This window comes from Oncorhynchus clarkii, unplaced genomic scaffold (assembly GCF_045791955.1).
Source record: "Oncorhynchus clarkii lewisi isolate Uvic-CL-2024 unplaced genomic scaffold, UVic_Ocla_1.0 unplaced_contig_13633_pilon_pilon, whole genome shotgun sequence".
NCBI classification, from domain to species: Eukaryota; Metazoa; Chordata; class Actinopteri; order Salmoniformes; family Salmonidae; genus Oncorhynchus; species Oncorhynchus clarkii.
The window spans coordinates 123357-150405 of record NW_027261082.1 but is presented as its reverse complement, the minus strand read 5'-3'; the positions used below and the strand labels follow the sequence as shown (position 1 = coordinate 150405).

Genomic DNA, 27049 nt, shown 5'->3' with positions numbered 1-27049 from the left:
GCTTCCATTCAGCCACAAGAGCATTAGTGAGGTCGGGCACTCATTAGTGAAATCGGCACTGATATTGGGCGATTAGGCCTGGCTTGCAGTCAGAGTTCCAATTCATCCCAAAGGTGTTCAACGGGGTTGAGACCAGGGCTCTGTGCAGGCCAGCCAAGTTCTTCCACACCAATCTTGACAAACAATTTCTGTATGGACCTCGCTTTGTGCACGGGGGTATTGTCATGCTGAAACAGAAAAGGGCCTTCCCCAAACTGTTGCCACAAAGTTGGAAGCGCCAAATTGTCTAGAATGACATTGTTTGCTGTACCGTTAAGTTTTCCAGTCACTAGAACTAAGGGGCCTACCCCGAACCATGAAAAACAGCCCCGGGCCATTATTCCTCCTCCACCAAATTTTACAGTTGGCACAATGCATTCTCCTGGTATCCAGATTCGTCAGTTGGACTGCCAGGTGGTGAATCCTGATTTATCACTCCAGAGAATGTGTTTTCCCTGCTCCAGAGTCCAATGGCGGCAAGCTTTACGCCATTACAGCTGACGCTTGGCGATGCATATGATCTTAGGCTTGTGTGCGGCTGCTCAGCCATGGAAACCTATTTCATGAAGTTCCAGACGAACAGTTCTTGTGCTGACGTTGCTTCCAGAGGCAGATTGGAACTCGGTAGTGAGTGTTACAACCGAGGACAGACCATTTTTACGAGCTACCCTCATCAGCATTCGCCGGTCCCGTTCTGTAAGCTTGTGTGGCCTACCACTCCGCGATGAGCTGTTGTTGCTCCTAAACGTTTCCACTTCCCAATAACAGTACTTACAGTTGACCAGGGCTGCTTTAGCAGGGCAAAAATGTTACTTGTTGGAAAGGTGGCATCCCCTACGACAGTGCCAAGTTTAAAGTCACAGAGCTCTACTGGAGATTGCATGGCTGTGCGCTTGATTTTATATACCTGTCAGCAACGGGTATGGCTGAAATAGCTGAATCCACTCATTTGAAGGGGTGTCCACATTGTTGTACACTATATATCTAAAACTAAGTGCAGAATCCTGACTTGAGATCTTTAACTTTCATGCAAATCAGGCATTACATGTCAATTGATAATTTGTGAAAAATCAAGATAGGATTTGTCTCAAAAGTGAATACTTCTTCACCTTGAAAATGAAACAAAATCATTTAATTTGCCCATCTTTCAGACTGTTACTGTGAAGGAGGATGACGTTCACCCCCAGAACCCGCCAAAGTTTGATAAAATTGAGGACATGGCGATGTTCACCTTCCTGCACGAGCCTGCTGTGCTGTTTAACCTCAAAGAGCGTTACGCAGCCTGGATGATCTATGTAAGTCAAGCCTGACTGCTAATATCTCCATTAAATCAAACATTCATTCAAATGAATGAAACTAAATCTGCATCTCTCTCGTCTTCCACAGACCTACTCAGGGTTGTTCTGTGTCACTGTCAACCCCTACAAGTGGCTGCCAGTGTACGATCAGTCTGTTGTCAATGCATACAGAGGCAAGAAGAGGACAGAAGCTCCTCCTCACATTTTCTCCATCTCTGACAATGCCTACCAGTACATGTTGTCAGGTAAAATATCACTTTTCCTTTTCATCTACATTGGCATATCAAATCATTTTTATATAATGACACATTTACTGATACTTCTCTTTCAACAGACAGGGAAAACCAGTCTGTTCTTATCACGTAAGTACATCAACCAAAGGTTATATTGATTTGAGGCTATTTAAAATTAAGATAAATTCTGAGACATTTGTATTTCAATCCCAGCGGAGAATCCGGTGCTGGAAAGACTGTGAACACCAAGAGGGTCATCCAGTATTTTGCCAGCATTGCTGCTGTCAGTGGAAAGAAAAGTGCTGCAGAAGAAAAAAAGGTAAACAGAAAATAGAATGCAAGTAAAACTTTTGTTTTACTTGTCCGAAAGCTCAAGTCACTTGTCCTTGAAAAGAGTAACAATAAAATAACTAGAACGAGGCTATATACAGGGTGTACCAGTACCGAGTCAATGTGCGCGGGTACAGGTGGCCTGTCTATGACCTGTCGAGCCAGTTGCGGTGACACAGGAGTGCTGGTGGAAAGTTATTTTAGGACATCGGACATGACAATGTCATTAATACCTGCTAAATAGTTAACTAGCGAGATAGCCAATTCAAAACATATTGTGTAGTTTGGCTGGTTATCTAGTTAGCATGTAAATCTTGGTGGGCAAACTCTATAACATGTTTTGGGATATATGCCAGCAAAGCCACTACACAACACAATACATTAATTGCACTAAAACGGTGACAAACAGTGCCCACAAACTGTTAGGGCCTACATAAAGCTGCGGAGGTTTCTTACATTTAGCCTCATTTTAAAAAAACATAGCTGATATGGCTGACTTGCTTAAATACATGTGGTTTCTTCTACTGACTCCTTGTGGATTTGTGTAACTCGATAAAAAGCATTCTTCTTCAATAATGACAAATGCCGTTTTGACTTTTTAGCCATTATTGAACATTAGTAAATTTTTGTTCTGTAGATTGTCATCAAAGACTGTCATTCTCTGGATTTACAGTGCTTTCAAGACAACTGGGAACTCTGAAAAAACAGGGTTGAATCATGATATCAGGGATCTTTAGGTCTGGAAGTCAGAGCTCTAGAAAGAGATCCAAGTTCCTGACTGGAGTTCCGAGTTTGACGACTGTTCAAAACACAATTTCCCAGTCAGAATTCATTTTTTCGCCCAGAGTTCCCAGTTGTCTTGAACACACTGAAGTCGGAGATTTCCCAGTTCTGAGTTCCGAGTGGTTTTGAACCAGGCAGAATCCATGATGGATTGACAGAGTGGCAAATGTATTCAACCATTTCTGGCCCATGGTGTTGCTTGTGAATGTTTATCCTTTTAAGCTCGGAAAAGAGACCATTTCAGACAGATGTTTTCAACCCTTAAACCCAGACTTGGACCACACACCCTCTCCAATGAATTGCAGGCAGGGGAAGCAAAATAGTTAATTGTTTTGCATCGCAATTAGCCACTCATTCCTTCCAATTCCTTCCTTCCATTGTTGAATTTGCGATGTATGACTTTTGTGTAATGTTTATGTCCAATGACCGATGAGCACCAATACGTTTTGTGTATAATTTATCTTCATATGACAGAGATTGAAAAGATTGTCGACGTGATTCATGATGGTGACTACTTGCCTAGCTAGCTAGCTAAGATTTTGAAAGTATGATGTTGACAACAGTCCAATCAAAGCTACTGTAGATATAACGTGATTTGACATCATTTTATCTTGACCTTGAGCCTTCTTGGACAGGCACATCTAATGTAAATCTATGGCAGCACCCTAGGGGGGGGCTTGAACTACCTAGCTCTCCCTGAAGATTCTGCGATGAGCTAGTGTCCCCATGAGTGACAGAACACAGCCAATCACAGCGCAACTAGAGAAAATGACCAACGTCTATGCTCTGTGCTTTCGCTGGCTGCCCCTCCACCACAGGAAGCACTGAGCTAGGCTGAAACTATTTGGACCTGTCTTACTCAAGAGAACATGTTTGTATCCGGCTTTATTAACTAAATTATTTATTTTATTTTTAACATTGTTTGCAAACTAATATGTAACGTGAATTAATTCCAAAATGACACTCAAAATGGGAAAATAAATAAATACATTAGCTAAACATGTAGGGCTCAAAACAGGTGGGTCTCTGCCCCACCTGCATTGAATGATGGGTTGCCACTGTCTGTTGTTGTCTCTCTCTCTCCTCTGGCAAATGCCCACTGGCACATGTAGGTGATGCAACCAAATCAAATCAAATCAAATCAAATTTGTCACATACACATGGTTAGCAGATGTTAATGCGAGTGTAGCGAAATGCTTGTGCTTCTAGTTCCGACAATGCAGTAATAACCAACAAGTAATCTAACTAACAATTCCAAAACTACTGTCTTGTACACAGTGTGAGGGGATAAAGAATATGTACATAAGGATATATGAATGAGTGATGGTACAGAGCAGCATAGGCAGATACAGTAGATGGTATCGAGTACAGTATATACATATGAGATGAGTATGTAAACAAAGTGGCATAGTTAAAGTGGCTAGTGATACATGTATTACATAAGGATACAGTCGATGATATAGAGTACAGTATATACGTATGCATATGAGATGAATAATGTAGGGTAAGTAACATTATATAAGGTAGCATTGTTTAAAGTGGCTAGTGATATATTTACATCATTTCTCATCAATTCCCATTATTAAAGTGGCTGGAGTTGAGTCAGTGTCAGTGTGTTGGCAGCAGCCACTCAATGTTAGTGGTGGCTGTTTAACAGTCTGATAGCCTTGAGATAGAAGCTGTTTTTCAGTCTCTCGGTCCCAGCTTTGATGCACCTGTACTGACCTCGCCTTCTGGATGATAGCGGGGTGAACAGGCAGTGGCTCGGGTGGTTGATGTCCTTGATGATCTTTATGGCCTTCCTGTGACATCGGGTGGTGTAGGTGTCCTGGAGGGCAGGTAGTTTGCCCCCGGTGATGCGTTGTGCAGACCTCACTACCCTCTGGAGAGCCTTACGGTTGAGGGCGGAGCAGTTGCCGTACCAGGCGGTGATACATCCCGCAAGGATGCTCTCGATTGTGCATCTGTAGAAGTTTGTGAGTGCTTTTGGTGACAAGCCGAATTTCTTCAGCCTCCTGAGGTTGAAGAGGCGCTGCTGCGCCTTCTTCACAATGCTGTCTGTGTGAGTGGACCAATTCAGTTTGTCTGTGATGTGTATGCCGAGGAACTTAAAACTTGCTACCCTCTCCACTACTGTTCCATCGATGTGGATAGGGGGGTGTTCCCTCTGCTGTTTCCTGAAGTCCACAATCATCTCCTTAGTTTTGTTGACGTTGAGTGTGAGGTTATTTTCCTGACACCACACTCCGAGGGCCCTCACCTCCTCCCTGTAGGCCGTCTCGTCGTTGTTGGTAATCAAGCCTACCACTGTTGTGTCGTCCGCAAACTTGATGATTGAGTTGGAGGCGTGCGTGGCCACGCAGTCGTGGGTGAACAGGGAGTACAGGAGAGGGCTCAGAACGCACCCTTGTGGGGCCCCAGTGTTGAGGATCAGCGGGGAGGAGATGTTGTTGCCTACCCTCACCACATGGGGGCGGCCCGTCAGGAAGTCCAGTACCCAGTTGCACAGGGCGGGGTCGAGACCCAGGGTCTCGAGCTTGATGACGAGCTTGGAGGGTACTATGGTGTTGAATGCCGAGCTGTAGTCAATGAACAGCATTCTCACATAGGTATTCCTCTTGTCCAGACGGGTTAGGGCAGTGTGCAGTGTGGTTGAGATTGCATCGTCTGTGGACCTATTTGGGCGGTAAGCAAATTGGAGTGGGTCTAGGGTGTCAGGTAGGGTGGAGGTGATATGGTCCTTGACTAGTCTCTCAAAGCACTTCATGATGACGGAAGTGAGTGCTACGGGGCGGTAGTCGTTTAGCTCAGTTACCTTAGCTTTCTTGGGAACAGGAACAATGGTGGCCCTCTTGAAGCATGTGGGAACAGCAGACTGGTATAGGGATTGATTGAATATGTCCGTAAACACACCGGCCAGCTGGTCTGCGCATGCTCTGAGGGCGCGGCTGGGGATGCCGTCTGGGCCTGCAGCCTTGCGAGGGTTAACACGTTTAAATGTCTTACTCACGTCGGCTGCAGTGAAGGAGAGACCGCAAGTTTTCGTTGCAGGCCGTGTCAGTGGCACTGTATTGTCCTCAAAGCGGGCAAAAAAGTTATTTAGTCTGCCTGGGAGCAGGACATCCTGGTCCGTGACTGGGCTGGATTTCTTCCTGTAGTCCGTGATTGACTGTAGACCCTGCCACATGCCTCTTGTGTCTGAGCCGTTGAATTGAGATTCTACTTTGTCTCTGTACTGACGCTTAGCTTGTTTGATAGCCTTGCGGAGGGAATAGCTGCACTGTTTGTATTCGGTCATGTTACCAGACACCTTGCCCTGATTAAAAGCAGTGGTTCGCGCTTTCAGTTTCACACGAATGCTGCCATCAATCCACGGTTTCTGGTTAGGGAATGTTTTAATCGTTGCTATGGGAACGACATCTTCAACGCACGTTCTAATGAACTCGCACACCGAATCAGCGTATTCGTCAATGTTGTTGTCTGACGCAATACGAAACATGTCCCAGTCCACGTGATGGAAGCAGTCTTGGAGTGTGGAGTCAGCTTGGTCGGACCAGCGTTGGACAGACCTCAGCGTGGGAGCCTCTTGTTTTAGTTTCTGTCTGTAGGCAGGGATCAACAGAATGGAGTCGTGGTCAGCTTTTCCGAAAGGGGGGCGGGGCAGGGCCTTATATGCGTCGCGGAAGTTAGAGTAACAATGATCCAAGGTCTTTCCACCCCTGGTTGCGCAATCGATATGCTGATAAAATTTGGGGAGTCTTGTTTTCAGATTAGCCTTGTTAAAATCCCCAGCTACAATGAATGCAGCCTCCGGATAAATGGTTTCCAGTTTGCAAAGAGTCAAATAAAGTTCATTCAGAGCCAACGATGTGTCTGCTTGGGGGGGGATATATACGGCTGTGATTATAATCGAAGAGAATTCTCTTGGTAGATAATGCGGTCTACATTTGATTGTGAGGAATTCTAAATCAGGTGAACAGAAGGATTTGAGTTCTTGTATGTTTCTTTCATCACACCATGTCACGTTAGTCATAAGGCATACGCCCCCGCCCCTCTTTTTACCAGAAAGATGTTTTTTCCTGTCTGCGCGATGCGTGGAGAAACCTGTTGGCTGCACCGCTTCGGATAGCGTCTCTCCAGTAAGCCACGTTTCCGTGAAGCAAAGAACGTTACAGTCTCTGATGTCCCTCTGGAATGCTACCCTTGCTCGGATTTCATCAACCTTGTTGTCAAGAGACTGGACATTGGCAAGAAGAATGCTAGGGAATGGTGCACGGTGTGCCCGTCTCCGGAGTCTGACCAGAAGACCGCCTCGTTTCCCTCTTTTTCGGAGTCGTATTTTTGGGTCGCTGCATAGGATCCACTCCGTTGTCCTGTTTGTAAGGCAGAACACAGGATCCGCGTCGCGAAAAGCGTATTCTTGGTCGTACTGATGGTGAGTTGACGCTGATCTTATATTCAGTAGTTCTTCTCGACTGTATGTGATGAAACCTAAGATGACCTGGGGTACTAATGTAAGAAATAACACGTAAAAAAACAAAAAACTGCATAGTTTCCTAGGAACGCGAAGCGAGGCGGCCATCTCTGTCGGCGCCGGAAGTAAGAAACAACATGACATTTTCCAGGATTTTCATTGCTGATCAAAATGTTGGTATAATTGCGGAAATAACTCACTAACTAGCAATGTGGCTTTCTCGCAACTGCATGATTGAAAGACCGCTCATGCCCGTCAATGAAGGCCTACAATAATTATACTCTGATTTGCTCTGCAGAGATTGGGAGAACAGTGTGCAACACATTGCATCCAGAGGACACTGATCCACTGATGACACACATTGTGGTTATTCTGTGATTCTTTTTCCTTGTCCAGTCGGACAACTTAAATCTACATTCTTCTTGTCCAAGCGTTAATGTCGAGCCCTGTGATCATCAATATCTATCCTAAATTTAAAAAAATTCATGGCTGGTTGAGCATATCAAATCAAATCAAATTTTATTAGTCACATGCGCAGAATCCAACACTTTACAGTGAAATGCTTACTTACGAGCCCCCTAACAAACAATGCAGTTTAAAAAAAATACAGATGAAAATAAGAAATAAAAGTAACAAGTAATTAAAGAGCAGCTGTAAAATAACAATAGTGAGACTATATACAGTGGTTACCGGTACAGAGTCAATTAGCGGGGGCACTGGTTAGTTGTGGTAATATGTACATGTAGGTAGTTATTAGTGACTATACATAGATGATAACAGAGAGTAGCAGGGTTGTAAAAGGGGCAATGCAAAAAAAGCCATTTGATTAGATCCCATTTTATTAATGTAGTATTGGTGTTCATTGCAGCATTTTCACACTGTATGGATGTTGGTTTCTAGGGGACACTGGAAGATCAAATCATCCAGGCCAATCCTGCCCTGGAGGCTTTTGGTAATGCCAAGACCATCAGGAATGACAACTCCTCTCGATTCGTAAGTTTGGTCTTTGTTTGCAGTCAAAGACCATTCATATCTTATCCTATATTTTAATCTTATCTGTTATCTTCTCGATTTGAATTTTATAAAGATAAGAATTTTATTAGGATCCCCATTAGTTGATGTCATGACGTCAGCTAATCTTCCTCGGGTCCATCAGCTAATCTTCCCTTTTGGGACTGTATGTGTGCAACAGACCTGGGTTTAAATACTATTTGTTTTATTTCAAATACTTTCAGTGTTTAATTGAGCCTACCAGATAGGTGGGATTTAAACCCATTCAAGCTCAATCAAGCACACCGAAGGTATTCAAAAAGAAAACAACTACTACTCCCAGATCTGGTGTGCTCATTCATTTCTGCTGTTGACAATAACTTACAGGGTAAATTCATCCGAATTCATTTTGGAGTCAGTGGGAAGCTTTCGTCTGCTGACATTGAGACTTGTGAGTACAATAGTATATTTGCTCAGAATTGAAGGTCTCTTTGACAGGAAACACATTAATACCAAAAGCACTTTTCCATACTGATCAGATCTTCTGGAGAAGTCACGTGTAACTTTCCAGCTCAAGGCTGAGAGAGATTATCACATCTTCTACCAGATCCTGTCCCAAAAGAAACCAGAACTGCTGGGTGAGTATTAAATCATCAAACTGTGTACTGAGCAGGCTTGAGGTCCATTCTGAATTAAACTGAACATTTCTGATGAATTCCAATTAAATTCTTATGGTACAGCCAGCGCATGCAGTGTGCTACCCCTCATTCCCAACTGTAAAACTCACAACATAATGTATTGTGATTTATGCCTTAATATTTCCGTTGTCTATGAGAAAGTTGCAATTATTTAAATGCCATTTAAGCACACAACATTGACATTTTGATGCACGAAAAACAATTTCCAGGTGCAGTTTTTCTAAACTTGATTAAGACTAATTTGCCGTCCTGTCTATTTCTAATATTACTGTTGTTTTGTTACTTTTGTACAACGCCAATTTTCCTAATAGTATGTTATGTCCTATTCTACAGCCTGAACAGAAATTAAACTGTGCTGTTCAAATATTTTCAGAGATGCTACTCATCACCAGCAATCCCTATGACTACGCCTTCATCTCCCAAGGAGAGATTGCTGTAACTTCCATTAATGATGCAGATGAGCTAATGGCTACTGATGTGAGTAAAACATACTGTATACACTGAGCGTCAAACCCTTAGGAACACCTTCCAAATATTGAGTTGCATCCCCTTTTGCCTTCAGAACAGCCTACAATTCATTGGAGGATGGACTCAACAAGGTGTCAAAAGCGTTCCACAGGGATGCTGGCCCATGTTGAATCCAATGCCTCTGAAAATTGTGTCAAATTGGCTGGATGTCATTTGGGTATTCTCGACAAACACGGAAGACTGCTGAGCGTGAGAAACCCAGCAGCAGTTGCAGTTCTTGACACTCAAACCAGTGCTCCTGACACCTACTACCATACCCCGTTCTAAACGCACTTGAATCTTTTGTATTGCCCATTCAACCTCTGAATGACACACATACACAATCCATGCCTCAATTGTTTCAAATCCTTCTTTAACCTATCCCCTCCCCTTCATCTACACCGATTGAAGGTGACATTAATAAGGGATGAAATCATTCACTGAACTCACCAGGTCAGTCTATTTCATGGAAAGAGCAGGTGCTCCTAATGTTTTGTACACGTACTGTATGTGATAATAATCCAGTTGTATCCAACTCTTTCTCCAATACAAAACAATGGCTTTTATTTCGAAACTAGGATGCCTTTAATGTGCTTGGATTCTCCCAAGAAGAGATTAATGGCATTTATAAGCTGACTGGGGCCATCATGCACTACGGCAACCTGAAGTTCAAGAATAAGCAGCGGGAGGAGCAAGCAGAGGCAGATGGCACTGAGGGTGAGCACTGATTAAAAACCTCTCACTTTAACATAAAGTATTATCTGAAAAATCTGACGCTCAAGAGTGCCTCCTCCAACCATAAAACTTTGCCTTTCCAGATATTGACAAAGCTGCATATCTGATGGGCCTGAACTCTGCTGACCTGGTCAAGGGGCTGTGTCACCCAAGGGTCAAAGTAGGAAATGAGTGGGTCACCAAAGGTCAGAGTGTCGACCAGGTGAGTCTCAAAAAAGTTGTACATTTCCAGGAGATAATAATTTTGAGCATAAAACTTCGGTCTAGAGTTGCTAAAATGTTCATGCCTGTGATTCCCCATTGATGATGCCTTTTAGTCCAAGGCCTGATATACGTCAGGGAAACTATCCCTATGCGTTTATGTGGAGTCTATGTTTTGGTAAATTATTTTCTCAATATTTTTTTAGGTTAACTACTCCATTGGTGCACTGGCAAAGAAAATTTACGAGAACATGTTCCTCTGGATGGTGATAAGAATCAACCTTTCACTGGACACGAAGAACGCTCGCCAGCACTTCATTGGTGTGCTGGACATTGCTGGCTTTGAGATCTTTGATGTGAGTGATTTGACAAAAGGCCACGTCATGAAACAATTCATCTAAAACATTACAGCTGACAAAATAAAGTAACTGTAAACTTCTATTTCAGTTCAACACCTTTGAGCAGCTGTGCATCAACTTCACTAATGAGAAGCTGCAACAGTTCTTCAACCACCACATGTTTGTGCTGGAGCAGGAAGAATATAAGAAAGAGGGTATCGTCTGGGAGTTCATTGACTTCGGCATGGACTTGGCTGCCTGCATTGACCTCATTGAAAGGGTTGGTGTCTTCAGTTTTGCAGTAGTTTAATTTATATGATTGAATCTTTAGGATTTCAAACATTACACGGGCAATCTTCATAAATGTGCTTCAACAACAAATTATTCTAATTTATTTTCCCCTTTCAGCCCATGGGTATCATGTCCATCCTTGAAGAGGAGTGCATGTTCCCCAAGGCCAGTGATTCTACATTCAAAGCTAAGCTGTATGACACCCATCTGGGAAAGAATGCATGCTTCCAGAAGCCTAGGATTATTAAGGGTAGACCAGAGGCACATTTCTCCCTGGTTCACTATGCTGGCACTGTTGATTACAACATTGGTAACTGGCTGGTGAAGAACAAGGACCCGCTGAATGAGACTGTGGTCGGACTGTTCCAGAAGTCAAGTCTTAAGTTCCTGGCCAACCTCTTTGTGGGCTATGCTGGTGCAGAAGGAGGTACGATGTGTTTTTATCGGCAAAGACTACAAACCACAGAAATAAATATAAATGTACATGACAATAGTATATTTAATTGATGTCATTATCATACAGCACCTGAAGAAAAAGCGGCTGGAGGAAAGAAGAAGAAAGGCTCTTCCTTCCAGACTGTGTCTGCATTGCACAGGGTAGATCTGACTTTAAATCAATATACTTCTGATGTTTTCAAATGGCAGAAAATAACAAATGTACTATATTTGTGCCAAATTTGACATGTCAGTTTGTTGTGGATTGGCATGTTAGCATTAAATGACGTTATGACTCGTGAGGTACTGGGAGTCATTTATGGAAAATTCTACATTTGTCATACTTACAGGAGAACTTGGGTAAACTCATGACCAACTTGAGGTCTACTCACCCTCACTTTGTGCGTTGCCTCATCCCCAACGAGACCAAGACTCCTGGGGCCATGGAGAATCCTCTGGTCATGCACCAGCTGCGCTGTAACGGTGTGCTGGAAGGCATCAGGATCTGCAGAAAGGGCTTCCCCAACAGGATCCTGTATGCTGACTTCAAACAAAGGTACAAACCATTATGCATTTCCTGTCCAAAATAAATTCACCTGTTTACCTATTCAAGTGTTCCATTTTTGAAGATAATTGCTTTCTGATTTAAATTCAGATACCGCATCCTCAATCCAAATGCTATCCCTGAGGGTCAGTTCATGGACAACATGAAGGCAGCAGAAAAACTGCTGGGCTCTCTGGACATTGACCACACCCAGTACAGATTAGGACACACGAAGGTACGTTCTCTAAATAGATGAAAAACAACAGCAGCAATTATGGGGTCCAAGCATGACATTAAGAATACAACACCATCAGGTCGACCGGCGCAATGCCACTTGCTGATATACCACTGATCATGCTTACTACATATCATCTGTCTCTAGGCCAAATGGATCAAGTCAAGAGATACAAATATATACTTGGTGTAGCGCCACCATGTAGTAAATCCAGATCTGGCTACATATAAGATATTAAAAGCATTGTGCACATACTGGTTGAGATAAACCATGCCAAATGTTTTAAATCTTGGTCAACATGCTGGTTGTAAAATACATTTCTCATTCTAAGGCCACCTTGTGGTCAATTTGTGCCTTTTTCGCACAGAGGCAAGACATCAACAATCTAAACATGACTATAAACATGGGGGATAACACATTCAAGTTATTTGTGGTCAACTGGCAGAAAAATACAATCCTACCGAATACAAGATGATCCAACCACCACATTATGGCCTTTGTGTCTCATTAGGTGTTCTTCAAGGCTGGTCTCCTGGGTACCCTTGAGGAGATGAGAGATGACCGTCTCGCTCTTATCATCACTGGAATGCAGGCCCGATCACGTGGTCTACTTGCCAGAATTGAGTTCCAGAAAATTGTTGAACGCAGGTTGGAATAAGAGTAGATAAAACTTCTGCAGACAATATGGTGGAGGTGGAAAAGGGTGTATAAGAAGCTACTTCTGTTCCATTTCACAGGGACGCCTTGCTTGTGATCCAATGGAACATTCGTGCCTTCATGGGTGTCAAGAATTGGCCCTGGATGAAGATGTACTTCAAGATTAAACCTCTGCTGAAGTCAGCAGAGACTGAGAAGGAGATGGCAAACATGAAGGAAGAATTCCTGAAGCTTAAAGAGGCTTATGCTAAAAGTGAAGCCCGTAGAAAGGAGCTGGAAGAGAAGATGGTCTCCCTTATCCAAGAGAAGAATGACCTGCAGATCGCTGTCCAAACTGTGAGTAACTGAACTACCGTTACATTGCTGCACTCAAATCCTTTGTCAAAATTGCCTTAGCTAACTAGAGAAATGTAAAAACAGAGAAAGAGGAGACATGATTTGCTAAATAGGTATGTACAATCAGCGGAGCATTTGTAGTCTCCAAATATTTTGCCACCAAACAAACTAGTGAGCTTTGGAGAATTTGATACACTTAAAATATATTGACACATTGACAGTCAGAAGACACTATTGGTGATGCTGAAGAGAGATGTGAGGGTCTGATCAAGAGCAAAATCCAGCTTGAGGCCAAAGCCAAAGAGCTGACAGAAAGACTGGAGGATGAGGAGGAGATGAATTCAGAGCTGACTGCCAAGAAGAGGAAGCTGGAAGATGAGTGCTCAGAACTCAAGAAGGACATTGATGATCTGGAGCTCACTCTGGCTAAAGTGGAGAAGGAAAAGCATGCCACAGAGAACAAGGTAAAAGTTGTTCTTCATTATTGTATTGTTAAAACTCCAATTGATTGTTTTGGATGAAAACGTAAAGACATTGATCCATTTCCTTAGGTTAAAAATCTTACTGAAGAGATGGCAGCTCTGGACGAAATCATTGCTAAGCTGACCAAGGAGAAGAAGGCTCTGCAGGAGGCTCATCAGCAAACGTTGGATGACCTGCAGAGTGAGGAGGACAAGGTCAACACGCTGACCAAGGCCAAAGCCAAACTGGAACAGCAAGTTGATGATGTGAGTACCAAATAGGAAATAAAAAATTACAACAAAATAAGTAAAATCCTAAAATAGCCTACAGCACAATATTGTTTAATATATCCTTTATCAGCTTGAAGGGTCTCTGGAGCAAGAGAAGAAGGTGAGGATGGACCTTGAGAGAGCCAAAAGAAAGCTGGAAGGAGACTTGAAGTTGACCCAGGAGAGCCTAATGGACCTGGAGAACGACAAGCAGCAAATGGAGGAGAGAATGAAGAAGTAAGATCACAAATCAAAAAATGCTTATAGAATATTATTCAGTAGAAAATGCTTTCTCAATAAGCATGTTCTTCTCAATAGGAAGGACTTTGAGATGAGCCAACTCAACAGCAAGATTGAGGATGAGCAGGCCATGGGTGCCCAACTCCAGAAAAAACTGAAGGAGCTGCAGGTATTTCAATAGCGTTATTGAAAAGGGAATCTTTCTGTTACACTTGCAGAGTGGTAAAGTAACAAATTACAACTACTCTCGTTAATGTAATTTAGTAGCTTTTCCGAGTATTTTTCAAAGTCAGTCATTTTATTCTAGTTGAGGAAAATGTTTTGTAACAGTATTCTACTTAAGGAAAATATTTCAGTAATCCTTGCACCCCCAATTTTAATTGCTTTGAATGTTTAATTTATTTTAAAATATTGCCTTGTTGAAATTCATAAAATAAACTAACTTAGATCCTACTGTACATTCATTTCCTAGAGTACTTTTTCAATTTAATGCATGGAAAATATGTGTAACAACATTCAGATAATTAGCTCCTTTTGCTAAGGTTATCAAGTTTAATGAAGTACTTTTTAAATTATTGACCGTTTACGTTTACTTGAGAAGGATATTTCAGTACTCTTTCCACCATTGTACACTTGACACTTGTTCTGTAAATCGTAATTCCCTCCATTGCAGGCCCGCATTGAGGAGTTGGAGGAAGAGCTTGAGGCTGAGAGAGCTGCCCGTGCCAAGGTGGAGAAACAGAGGGCAGACTTGGCCAGAGAGCTGGAAGAGATCAGTGAGAGACTGGAGGAAGCAGGTGGAGCCACTGCTGCCCAGATTGAGATGAACAAGAAGAGGGAGGCTGAGTTTCAGAAGGTGCGCAGAGACCTTGAAGAGGCTACTCTGCAGCATGAGGCTACAGCTGCCACTCTGAGGAAGAAAAATGCTGACAGTGTGGCTGACCTGGGAGAGCAGATTGACAACCTTCAGAGAGTGAAGCAGAAGCTGGAGAAGGAGAAGAGTGAGCTCAGGCTGGAGTTGGACGATGTGGCCTCCAACATGGAGCAGATTGTCAAGTCTAAAGTATGCGGTATCACTAAGCAATCAAAACGTGTTATCTGCACATGCTTTTAAATGATGCAATCTAGTGACGGTGTTCTGTCATTCAAAAAACAAATCTGTTTTTAGACAAACTTGGAGAAAATGTGCCGCACTCTCGAGGACCAGATGAGTGAATACAGGACGAAAGCTGAGGAAGGACAGCGATCCATCAATGATTTCACCATGCAGAAAGCAAAGCTTCAAACTGAGAATGGTATATTAACTAAAAATCTGGACATTCACATGAACAGCAACAACAAATAACCAAATAAGAAATATAATTTTAAATAATTAGAATTGCATTAAAACAGGTGAACTTGCCAGACAGCTGGAGGAGAAGGACTCTCTGGTCTCCCAACTGACCAGAGGTAAGCAGTCCAACGTTCAGCAGATTGAAGACCTCAAGAGACAACTGGAGGAGGAAGTCAAGGTATTTATACTAAAAATGCAGTGTCAATAATCGACTTCATTTAACCTCCGGCATAATTTGATTCTTTACAAAATGTCCTTACCAGGCAAAGAACGCACTTGCCCATGCAGTGCAGTCTGCTCGCCATGACTCAGATCTGCTGAGGGAGCAGTATGAGGAGGAGCAGGAGGCCAAGTCTGAACTGCAGCGTGGCATGTCCAAGGCTAATGCTGAAGTGGCTCAGTGGAGAACCAAGTATGAAACTGATGCCATCCAGAAGACCGAGGAGCTTGAAGATGCAAAGTAAGGACGTTTTCTTACTTTTAAGGCTATTCAACCTTGGCTGAATTAGTGACACACATATGTACATGAATGATACTTGTATTACCTGACATAGAGCGCATTCGGAAATTATTCAGACCCCTTGACTTTTTCCACATTTTGTTACGTTACAGCCTTATTCTAAGATGGATTAAATTGTATTTTTCCCTAATCAATTTACACACAATACCCCATAACGACAAAGCAAAAACAGGTTTTTAGAAATGAATAGCAAAAAAATTACTGAAACATCCGATTTACATTAATATTCAGACCCTTTACTCAGTACTTTGTTGAAACACCTTTGGCAGCGATTACAGCCTTGAGTATTCTTCGGTATGACGCTACAAGCTTGACACACCTGCATTTGGGAAGTGTCTCCCATTCTTCTCTGTAGATCCTCTCAAGCTTTGGTGGGGAGCGTCGCTGCACAGTTATATTCAGGTCTCTCCAGAAATGTTCGATCAGGTTCAAGTCCGGGCTCTGGCTGGGCAAATCAAGGACATTCAGAGACTTGTCCCGAAGCAACTCCTGTGTTGTCTAGGCTGTGTGCTTAGGGTCATTGTCCTGTTGGAAGGTGAACCTTTGCACCAGTTTTAGGTCAGAGTGCTCTTGAGCAGGTTTTCATCAAGGATCTCTCTGTACTTTGCTCCGTTCATCTATCCCTCAATCCTGACTAGTCTCCCAGTCCCTGCCGCTGAAAAACATCCCACCACGATGCTTCACCGTAGGGATGGTGCCAGGTTTTCTCCAGACATGACGCTTGGCATTCAGGCCAAAGAGTTCAATCTTTGTTTCATCAGACCAGAGGATCTTATACTCATGGTCTGAGAGTCCTTTAAGTGCCTCTTGGCAAACTCCAAGCAGGCTGCCATGTGCCTTTTACTGAGGAGTGGCATCCGTCTGGAAATTCTACCATAAAGGCCTGGTTGGTGGAGTGCTGCAGAGATTGTTGTCCTTCTGGAAGGTTCTCCCATCTCCACAGAGGAACTATGGAGCTCTGTCAGAGTGACCACGGGGTTATTGGTTACCTCCCTACAAAAGGCCCTTCTCCCCCGATTGCTCAGTTTGGCCGGGCGGCCAGCTCTAGGAAGAGTCTTGGTGGTTCCAAACGTCTTTCATTTAAGAATGATGGAGGCTACAGTGTTCTTGGCATCCTTCAATGCTGCAGATATTTTTTGGTACCCTTCCCCAGATCTGTCCCTCGACACAATCCTCTCTCAGGGCTCTACAAACAATTCCTTCGACCTCATGGCTTGGTTTCAGCTCTGACATGCACTGTCAACTGTTGGACCTTATATAGACAGGTGTGTGTCTTTCCAAATTACGTCCAAACAATTGAATTTACCACAAGTGGACTCCAGTCAAGTTGTAGAAACATCTCAATGATGATCAATGGAAACAGGATGCACCTGAGCTCAATTTCGAGTCTCATAGCAAAGGGTCTGAATACTTATGTAAATAAGTTTTTTTTTTTTTTAAGAAATTTGCTAAAATTGATAAAAACCTGTTTTTGTTTTGTCGTTATGGGTTATTGTGTGGATTGATTATTGTGTATTGAGTTGATTGATGAGAAAAATATATAATTTAATACATTTTTGAATAAGTCTGTAAAGTAACAAAATGTAGAAAAAGTCAAGTGGTCTGAATGCTTTCCGAATGCACCGTACAAAAAAGGCAGATGTCTTAAATATTTCTCATCTATGTTAATCCAGGAAGAAGCTGGCTCAGCGTCTGCAGGATGCAGAGGAGGCTGTGGAAGCTGTTAATGCTAAATGCTCCTCCCTGGAGAAGACTAAACACAGACTCCAGAATGAGATTGAAGATCTCATGGTGGATGTGGAGAGATCCAATGCAGCTGCTGCCGCTCTGGACAAAAAGCAAAGGAACTTCGACAAGGTAAGACAATTAATTGTAGACAAGTCCAATTAACCTTCATTATAGTACATGATAGGGGCAGCAGGTAGCCTAGTGGTTAGAGAAGTAGGCCAGCAACTTCAGACTGGAAAACCTGGTGCAGAGTAAGCCAGTAACCGGAGGTTTGCTGACATCATCCTACCATAGCCTGCAGTTGTGCCCTTGAGCAAGGCACTTAACCCCCTATAATTGCTTCAGGGGCACAGAACTGCGGCTGACCCATTGCTTCTTGCAACTGTGTGTCTCGGGGGCTTGGGTTGTGACCGTCTTTCCTCTGTAAGTTAATGGACAATAAAGTACATCTTGTCCTAATCATATACTGTACTGAAACCACTTATCTTTCTAGGTCCTGGCTGAGTGGAAGCAGAAGTTTGAAGAGGCTCAGACTGAGCTGGAGAGCTCCCAGAAAGAGGCCAGATCTCTCAGCACTGAACTCTTCAAACTCAAGAACTCTTATGAGGAATCTCTGGATCATCTGGAGTCCATGAAAAGGGAGAACAAGAACCTTCAAGGTCAGAGGATATGCATTATTAGATGCATGGCATAGGGGGAGCCCACGTTTCATGGGGGGGGGCGGGACCTTCCTTGATTTGAAGGGCACAATTCACAATTGTTACACTGATCTAAAACAATGCATACATCCGCGATGCTTTAGGATAGAAAACAAGCAGCAAACTGACAGAGAAAGGCACAACTCTGATGAACACGGGAATGTATTTGGTTGTCTCTATGACATTCAGAAGCTGAGCCATGACCTTCTAAAGTCGAGGAGTTAAAACAATTGTACTTTGTTTGGGAAGTCATCTTCAGTGAGGGCCCAAAAAGGTGACACGTTTTTTTTTGCAAAGAAACTTGCTGCTTTAAAGTGAACATTTCTAGTGACTTTCAGGCTTGATCCCTTCTTGAAATGCAGGTTTAAACTGTGTACTAATTACACCACAAAGATTATTATCGACATGATCAGTCTCTGTGTAAACTAAAACGTGGTTAATGTGAACCTAACTCATGGCTAAAAATGTTAAGGAAAGCTATCAAATGTTATTTGTTGCCTAGGCTTTACTGCAAATGACACTCAAGTCCACAGAATAAACAACTGATACTGCAGTTAGCCATGACAGCCTTTATAATAGAACGCATGTGACCACAAACACACACTAAATATTGCACTTGGGAAAAAACAAACATCCATTCTATTTCTGCTCTATTACAGTGACTACGATTATAGTCGCAGTGGTCTACGGTACTGCATCGCAGTGCTAGAGGTGTCACTACAGACCCTGGTTTGATCCCAGGCTGTGTCGTAGCCAGCCGCGACAGGGAGACCCATGATGCGGCGCACAATTGGCCCTGCGTCGTCTGGGTTTATTTGGAGGGTTTGGCTAGCCGGGATGTCCTTGTCCCATCGCGCTCTAGCGACTCCTTGTTGCGGGCTGGGTATATGCATGCTGACTTTGGTCGCCAGTTGTATGGTGTTTCCTCTGACACATTGGAGCGGCTAGCTTCCGGGTTAAGCGAGCAGTGTGTCAAGAAGCAGTGCAGTTTCGCACTGCTTGAGGACGCATGGCTCTCGACCTTCGCCTCTCCCGAGTCCGTATGGGAGTTGCAGCGTTGGGACAGTACTCTAACTACCAATTGGATATCACAAAAAAGGGATAACAAGTCAAAACAAAAGAAATATATAACATTCACTGAGTAAAAAGTAAAATACTCACAAAATGTTACAGTATGTGAAGTTCAACACAACAAAATGTGAGAAAAAGGGAAAGTGTATGGTGTTCCTTTCACCACTATAGTGGCATCCAACTTAAGCCAGGCCCAGCTCCAGCTACACTTGATTCCTGAAACCACTTGTTTAACAAGCAACGCCTCATTTTCACCAAATTCTTTCATTCTGAAAATTAACCACATAGAGGGAAAACATTAGTTTATATCTATATCTATTTTTGGGCACCGATTGTGGCCAAATGTATAATTTTTTTAAACCTATATTTAACTAGGCAAGTCAGTTAAAAAACACATTCTTATTTTCAATGACGGCCTAGGAACTGTGGGTTAACTGCTTGTTTAGGGGAAGAACGACAGATTTTTACCTCGTCAGCTCGGGGATTCGATATTGCAACCTTCCGGTTACTAGTCCAACGCTCTAACCACCTGCCTTACATTGCACTCCATGAGGAGCCTGCGTGGCAGGCTGACTACCTGTTACGCGAGTGCAGCAAGAAGCCAAGGAAAGTTGCTAGCTAGCATTAAACTTATCTTATAAAAAACAATCAACCTTAACATAATCACTAGTTAACTACACATGGTTGATGGTAATACTAGTTTATCTAGCGTGTCCTGAGTAGCATATAATAGATGCGATGCCTGTTCATTTCTCATCGATTCACAGCCTACCTCTCCAAATGGGTGATGATTTAACAAGCGCATTCGTGAAAAAAGTCGTTGCACCAATGTGTACCTAACCATAAACATCAATGCCTTTCTTTAAAATCAATACACAAGTATATGTTTTTAAACCTGCATATTTAGTTAATATTGCCTGCTAACATGACTTTCTTTTAACTAGGGAAATTGTGTCAAATTGTGTTCCGTACAAGCAGTCAGGGTATATGCAGCAGTTTGGGCCACCTGGCTCGTTGCGAAGTGTGTGAAAACCATTTATTCCTAACAAAGACCGTAATTAATTTGCCAGAATTGTACATTATTATGACATAACATTGAAGGTTGTACAATGTAAAAACAATATTTAGACTTGGGGATGCCACCCGTTAGATAAAATACAGAACGGTTCCGTATTTCACTAAAAGAATAAACGTTTTGTTTTCAAAATTATAGTTTCCGGATTTGACCATATTAATGACCTAAGGCTTGTATTTCTGTGTTTTATTATATTATAATTAAGTCTATGATTTGATATTTGATAGAGCAGTCTGACTGAGCGGTGGTAGGCAGCAGCAGGCTCGTAAGCGTTCATTCAAACAGCACTTTCGTGCGTTTTGCCAGCAGCTCTTCGCTGTGCTTCAAGCATTGAGCTGTTTATGACTTCAAGCCTATCAACTCCCGAGATTAGGCTGGTGTAACCGATGTGAAATGGCTAGCTAGTTAGTGGGGTGCAAGCTAATAACGTTTCAATCGGTGACGGCACTCGCTCTGAGACCTTGAAATAGTTGTTCCCCTTGCTCTGCAAGGGCCGCGGCATTTGTGGAGCAATGGATAACAATGCTTCGAGGGTGGCTGTTTTCGATGTGTTCCTGGTTCGAGCCGAGGGACGGAAGCTATACTGTTACACTGGCAATACTAAAGTGCCTCTAAGAACATCCAAAAGTCAAAGGTATATGAAATACAAATGGTAAAGAGATAAATATTCCTATAATTCCTATAATAACTGCAACCTAAAACTTCTTACCTGGGAATATTGAAGACTCATGTTAAAAGGAACCACCAGCTTTCGTATGTTCTCATGTTCTGAGCAAGGAACTTAAACGTTAGCTTTTCTACATGGCACATATTGCACTTTTACTTTCTTCTCCAACACTTTGATTTTGCATTAATTAAATCAAATTGAACATGTATCATTATTTATTTGAGGCTAAATTGATTTTATTGATATATTATATTAAGTTAAAATAAAAGTGTTCATTCAGTATTCTTGTAATTGTCATTACTACAAATAAATAAATAAATAAAAATTGGTCGATTAATCGGTATGGGCCTTTTTCGGTCCTCCAATAATCGGTATCGGCATTGAAAAATCATAATCGGTCGACCTCTAGTCAGTAGTGATCAAAACGTCCATATTAGACAAAAACATTTATAAAAAATGATCATCGGATCTATACGAATCAAGTATGTTACCTATTTTGGATTCAAAACTAATTTCGCCTAAAGGTGACTAGTTTGCATCCCTGTATCTTATACAATGTGTGACTCTGTCACTATCAAATCTATTCACTTTCTGTAAAAGAGAATAAGTATAATTAAATTGAGTTTATATAAATGATCATAATAAAACATATTTGGTAGCGGAATAACACTTGGGGAAACTGGGTCAATTTATTATCCTTCTTCTTATTTTTATTATCCTTCGTCTTCTTCTCCTTCTTATCACTAAATAGCATAACCTAGACAATTAAAGATGGAAAATACAACAACATCAGAGATAACAAATATTCTGATGAACAATTAAATTTTTCCACAGAGGAAATTTCTGACCTGACTGAGCAACTTGGTGAGGGAGGAAAGAGCATCCATGAGCTGGAGAAAATCCGTAAACAGCTGGAGCAGGAGAAGGCTGAGATACAGTCTGCTCTAGAGGAAGCTGAGGTAAGAATAGAAAATATTTACTGATAGTGAAAGTACCAGAATTGAATTGTAAAATCTTCTAAACTATGGGTGGCTGTGGTCTCATAGGGCTCCCTAGAGCATGAGGAGGGCAAGATCCTGAGAGCACAGCTGGAGTTCAATCAGGTCAAAGCTGACATTGAACGGAAGCTGGTGGAGAAGGATGAGGAGATGGAGATGAATAAGAGGAACCAGCAGAGAGTGGTGGATACCCTGCAAAGCTCCCTGGAGTCAGAGACTCGCAGCAGGAATGAAGCTCTCAGGCTGAAGAAGAAGATGGAGGGAGATCTCAATGAGATGGAGATCCAGCTCAGCCAGGCCAACAGGCAGGCAGCAGAGGCCCAGAAGCAACTTAAGGGTCTTCATTCCCATCTGAAGGTAACACCTCCACACCATTGTGAATTAAAAACATTGCTTGTGCCTTCACAAAAAGCCAAACCACACTGTGAAACAAAATATAGTAAAATCATAAATTCTCTCTACAGGATTCTCAAATGCAGCTGGATGATGCTCTTCGTGGCAATGATGATCTGAAGGAGAACATTGCTATTGTAGAGAGACGCAACAACCTGATGCAGGCTGAACTGGATGAGCTGAGAGCCATGGTGGAGCAGACTGAGAGAGGCCGCAAACTGGCTGAGCAGGAACTGCTGGATGTTAGTGAGAGAGTTCAGCTGCTGCACTCACAGGTAAGACGGTAATAGATAACAATTTGTGTTCTCCTCAAAATGTCTGCGATTTGAGATTTGCTGAGGTTATATTAAAAGGAATTTGTCATATATATGTGTAGAACACCAGCCTGTTGAGCCAGAAGAAGAAGCTAGAGGGTGACACATCCCAGCTTCAGAATGAAGTGGAGGAGGCTGTGCAGGAGTGCAGAAATGCTGAGGAAAAGGCCAAAAAGGCCATTACTGATGCTGCCATGATGGCAGAGGAGCTGAAGAAGGAGCAGGACACCAGTTCTCATCTGGAGCGCATGAAAAAGAACATGGAGCAGACCATCAAGGACCTGCAGCACCGCCTGGATGAAGCTGAACAAATTGCCATGAAAGGTGGCAAGAAGCAGATCCAGAAGCTGGAGTCCAGAGTAAGTGTCTGAGGCCCAGCTACATAATCTTCTATTAATTCTAAATCATTTTTTCATATTTATAGTCATATTTCTAGCTTTAATATTAAAAGCAGTGGTAACTAACAACGTAAATGGAATTAATGTGTTAACATTCATAATTTCTTTCTAGGTGAGGGAGCTAGAGAGTGAAGTGGAAATGGAGCAAAGGAGGAGCAGTGATTCTGTGAAAGGTGTCCGTAAATATGAGAGACGCATCAAGGAGCTCACCTACCAGGTACATCATATATTTTAATTTGACAGTGCACTATTAACATGCTAAGAATCAAATGTAAGACACACCAATGACAATTATTTCCTTTATTTTTGGGGACAGACTGAGGAAGACCGTAAGAATTTGTCCCGTCTTCAAGACCTGGTGGACAAACTGCAGCTGAAGGTCAAATCCTACAAGAGAACTTCAGAGGAGGCTGTAAGTAGAAAATGTTCCATCATCCAACTAATACATCTGTAATTCTCAAATTGTTGTGTTTTCTAAAAACTTAAATCATGCTTAAAACATTTCACAGGAAGAACAAGCCAATTCTAATTTGGGCAAGTTCCGCAAGATTCAGCATGAACTGGATGAGGCAGAGGAGAGGGCTGATATTGCTGAGTCTCAGGTTAACAAGATGAGAGCCAAGAGTCGTGATTCCGGCTCCAAGGTCAGTAAAGTTACTTTTTCAAGAGTCTAAAAGGATCATTTGCAAACATCCCATGTACTGTAGTGTAGATGGCAAAAAACTAAACTTGGAATAGCTTTAAGGCATATTACATCATTATCGTTATTTATGTTCCTGTTTTTTAGAGGAGTTCCCCGTTAATTTAATTGTGTCTCATCCTAAAATTGTTTTAGATTACACCTTGAATTTGTGCCACAAACAGGTTTAACAATTTTCTGCAGTACATCCTGTAGTTGAAGAGCAGCAATCTATTGAACTTAGTAGGAAATCAAATAAATGTATTGCCCAAGATTATCATAATACATTAACAAAATCCATCAGTGATTCGTATTTTCCTTAAACTTTCTGAAGAGGCAACGCAGGAATGCCCCTTTCTTTGTGTGCGTGTTTGTTTACCACTTTGTGTAGCTGTTAGCGATGATGCTAATAATGATAACCGTCATCTGGTAGATGGAAAGGGTTTCCCAAAAGAGTTATCAATTAAATGTTAACTACAAAGTAAGCCTACCTGGTATATAATATAATAATTTGCATCAATCCAGTGGCAATTTTTTTTTAGCAAACTCCGTAATTACATGTGTGGTACAGAAACACCACTAACCAAACAAGTCTCTTGCTGGTGCCCAGTTTAATTAAATGGTATCTGAACCCAAAAATGAAAATGTATTAGATTTTTCCCAGACCTCAAAAGTGGTCTCCTGATGTAGTTAAACCATTGCTGTGGACTTAGAACATCCAATTTAGTTGTTTTTCTATTAAAAATGTGCAATTTTGAGAGCAAAAAACAGAAAAAAACTGGGCAAAAAACAGAAACCTGGATTGACAAAATGGGAAAAAATGATTTTCGAAAAAAACTGAATTAGGCAAAAAATGTAACAGATTTCATAACTTATTTTTTTGGGACCATTGAATTATTTAATTGCACATAATTGCTCTAAAATAGCATTGCACTTCTGTTGTCATCATCATTTTTTTTTTTACCTTTATTTAGCTAGGCAAGTCAGTTAACAAATTCTTATTTACAATGACGGCCTACACAAGCCAAACCCTAACAACACTGGGCCAATTGTGCGCCACCCTATGGGACTCCCAAACACAGCCGGTTGTGATACAGCCTGGAATCGAACCAGCGTATGTTGTGACAACTCTAGCACTGAGATGCAGAGCCTTAGACCCCTGTACCACTCGGGAGCTTGAAAATGAAGCTTTTTTCTGCTGAATGTGTAGGAAAGGAAAACTATAGTTGCATGCCCCTGATCACTCTATTGAAGCAAAAGAAACCTGTGGACTTCCAATATAAAACGCAAAACTAAATGGTTTAAAACATTTTTTTGATGGTCTGATGGTTTTAAAAATACAGATTTCTAAAAACTAACACAAACCATTTACCATAATATACATACTGTATATACCTGTTGAAGTTTCCAACCATATAATTTTAAGCACACAGTATATGGCAGTATCAAATGTTTTCCTTCACACAGTAATATAAAAAAAATGCTCATGATCAATCCATCTTCTCTGTCACAGAAAGGAAAGGATGAAGAGTGAGACCAAGAGTTGTGATGCCAGCTCTCAGGTCAGTTCTTTCCATCAAAAATAATTATATTGATTATAATTTTCAAATTCCCTCATGTCAACAGCTTCCACCTCAATAGCTTTGTAAGTATTTGATGTCAAACAGCTATACTATCATTGACATGACATATTTTTATACTCACTGAGTGTACAAAACATTAGGAACACCAGCGCTTTCCATGACATAGGCTAAGCAGGTGAATCCAGGTGAAAGCTATGATCCCTTATTTATGTCACTTGTTAAATCCACTTCAATCAGTGTAGAGGAAGGGGAGGAGCCCAGTTAAAGAATAATTTTAAAGCCAAGAGACAGTTGAGACATGGATTGTGTATGTGTGCCATTCAGAGGGTGAATGGGCAAGACGGAAATTTAAGTACCTTTGAACGGGGTATGGTAGTAGGTGCCAGGCGCACCAGTTTGAGTTTGTCAAGAACTGCAACGACGCTGGGTTTTTCACGCTCAACAGTTTCCTGTGTGTATTGAGAATTGTCCACCAGCCAAAGGACATCGAGCCAACTTGTCACAACTGCGGGAAGCATTGGAGTCAACATGGTCCAGCATCCCTGTGGAATGAGATTAATTGAGGCTGTTCTGAGGGCAAAAGGGGTTGCAACTAAATATTATGAAGTATTCCTAATGTTATGTACACTCATTATAAAACAGAATCAAATATGAATTGGATTATTGTTTACTTTTAACAATTTTAAAACATTATTTCTAAAGCATAATGGTTTCAGTGGTCACTTTCTGTGCAATGGCAAGCAAAACTGTTTTTGTAAATTATTTATTATAAGATTTGATTGTAAGATTTAAACATAAATGAAGAACAGTATTTAATAATAACGTTTTCAGAAGCACATTTTCTCAACCTTTATCTTCTTTGTCACAGAAAGAACATGATGAAGAGTGAAGCTCTCAGATGGACCTTTCTGAAAATGTCCTGACTGTAGTGCTTTAGTTTTCTATATTCTCCATGTAACATGAGCAGAATAAAGAATAAACTCAATTTAAAATAGCCCCTCTGTGTATTCCTTGTAACATGTTACCTGTATGACAACGGTTTTTCATATCTGGTTGTCGAAGGTGTGTACGGGAGGCGAAGTCAGGTGCAGGAGAGCAGAGTGTAGTAAACATGCGCACTTTAATTCCATTCCACAAAATACAGCACATAAAAACAATAACGTGCCAAAAACACAGAACATGGCAAAAGTAAAGCGCCCGACAATAATCCACATCACAAACAAACAATACACACAAAGACATGGAGGGAAAACAGAGGATAAATACATGCAGTAATTATAGAATGAAAACCAGGTGTGTAATGGAACAAGACAAAACCAATGGAATATGAGAAATGGATCGGCGATGGCTAGAAAGCCGGTGACAGCGATAGCCGAACGCCGCCCGAACAAGGAGAGGAGCCGACTTCGGTGGAAGTCGTGACACTGGTATAGACATCTGTCAGGGTTGGTGTTGATTCCATTTCAATATTTCTGGTATGTTCTATAATCTAATTTG

At 41.8% G+C, this 27049-nt stretch overlaps 1 protein-coding gene across 1 annotated transcript in view; it reads left to right on the top strand.

Moving 5' to 3' along the window:
• Window positions 1-26548, top strand: part of LOC139404696 (myosin-7-like) — a 28730-nt gene extending 2182 nt beyond the window's left edge. The window contains exons 4-40 of the mRNA XM_071147308.1: window positions 1191-1334; window positions 1426-1582; window positions 1672-1699; window positions 1784-1889; window positions 8058-8150; window positions 8535-8598; window positions 8687-8785; window positions 9219-9322; window positions 9931-10069; window positions 10171-10289; window positions 10495-10644; window positions 10736-10906; window positions 11035-11344; window positions 11441-11514; window positions 11703-11908; window positions 12008-12131; window positions 12643-12779; window positions 12869-13124; window positions 13346-13588; window positions 13676-13852; window positions 13947-14092; window positions 14174-14264; window positions 14769-15158; window positions 15264-15390; window positions 15488-15606; window positions 15692-15888; window positions 17622-17805; window positions 18170-18335; window positions 22022-22146; window positions 22234-22542; window positions 22650-22853; window positions 22955-23251; window positions 23403-23507; window positions 23607-23702; window positions 23800-23934; window positions 25483-25531; window positions 26421-26548. Coding sequence (XP_071003409.1) covers window positions 1191-1334; window positions 1426-1582; window positions 1672-1699; window positions 1784-1889; window positions 8058-8150; window positions 8535-8598; window positions 8687-8785; window positions 9219-9322; window positions 9931-10069; window positions 10171-10289; window positions 10495-10644; window positions 10736-10906; window positions 11035-11344; window positions 11441-11514; window positions 11703-11908; window positions 12008-12131; window positions 12643-12779; window positions 12869-13124; window positions 13346-13588; window positions 13676-13852; window positions 13947-14092; window positions 14174-14264; window positions 14769-15158; window positions 15264-15390; window positions 15488-15606; window positions 15692-15888; window positions 17622-17805; window positions 18170-18335; window positions 22022-22146; window positions 22234-22542; window positions 22650-22853; window positions 22955-23251; window positions 23403-23507; window positions 23607-23702; window positions 23800-23934; window positions 25483-25503 — 5613 coding nt within the window. The 3' untranslated portion in view covers window positions 25504-25531; window positions 26421-26548. The remainder of the gene's footprint in view (window positions 1-1190; window positions 1335-1425; window positions 1583-1671; window positions 1700-1783; window positions 1890-8057; window positions 8151-8534; window positions 8599-8686; window positions 8786-9218; window positions 9323-9930; window positions 10070-10170; window positions 10290-10494; window positions 10645-10735; window positions 10907-11034; window positions 11345-11440; window positions 11515-11702; window positions 11909-12007; window positions 12132-12642; window positions 12780-12868; window positions 13125-13345; window positions 13589-13675; window positions 13853-13946; window positions 14093-14173; window positions 14265-14768; window positions 15159-15263; window positions 15391-15487; window positions 15607-15691; window positions 15889-17621; window positions 17806-18169; window positions 18336-22021; window positions 22147-22233; window positions 22543-22649; window positions 22854-22954; window positions 23252-23402; window positions 23508-23606; window positions 23703-23799; window positions 23935-25482; window positions 25532-26420) is intronic.
• The last annotated feature ends 501 nt before the right edge of the window (window positions 26549-27049 follow it).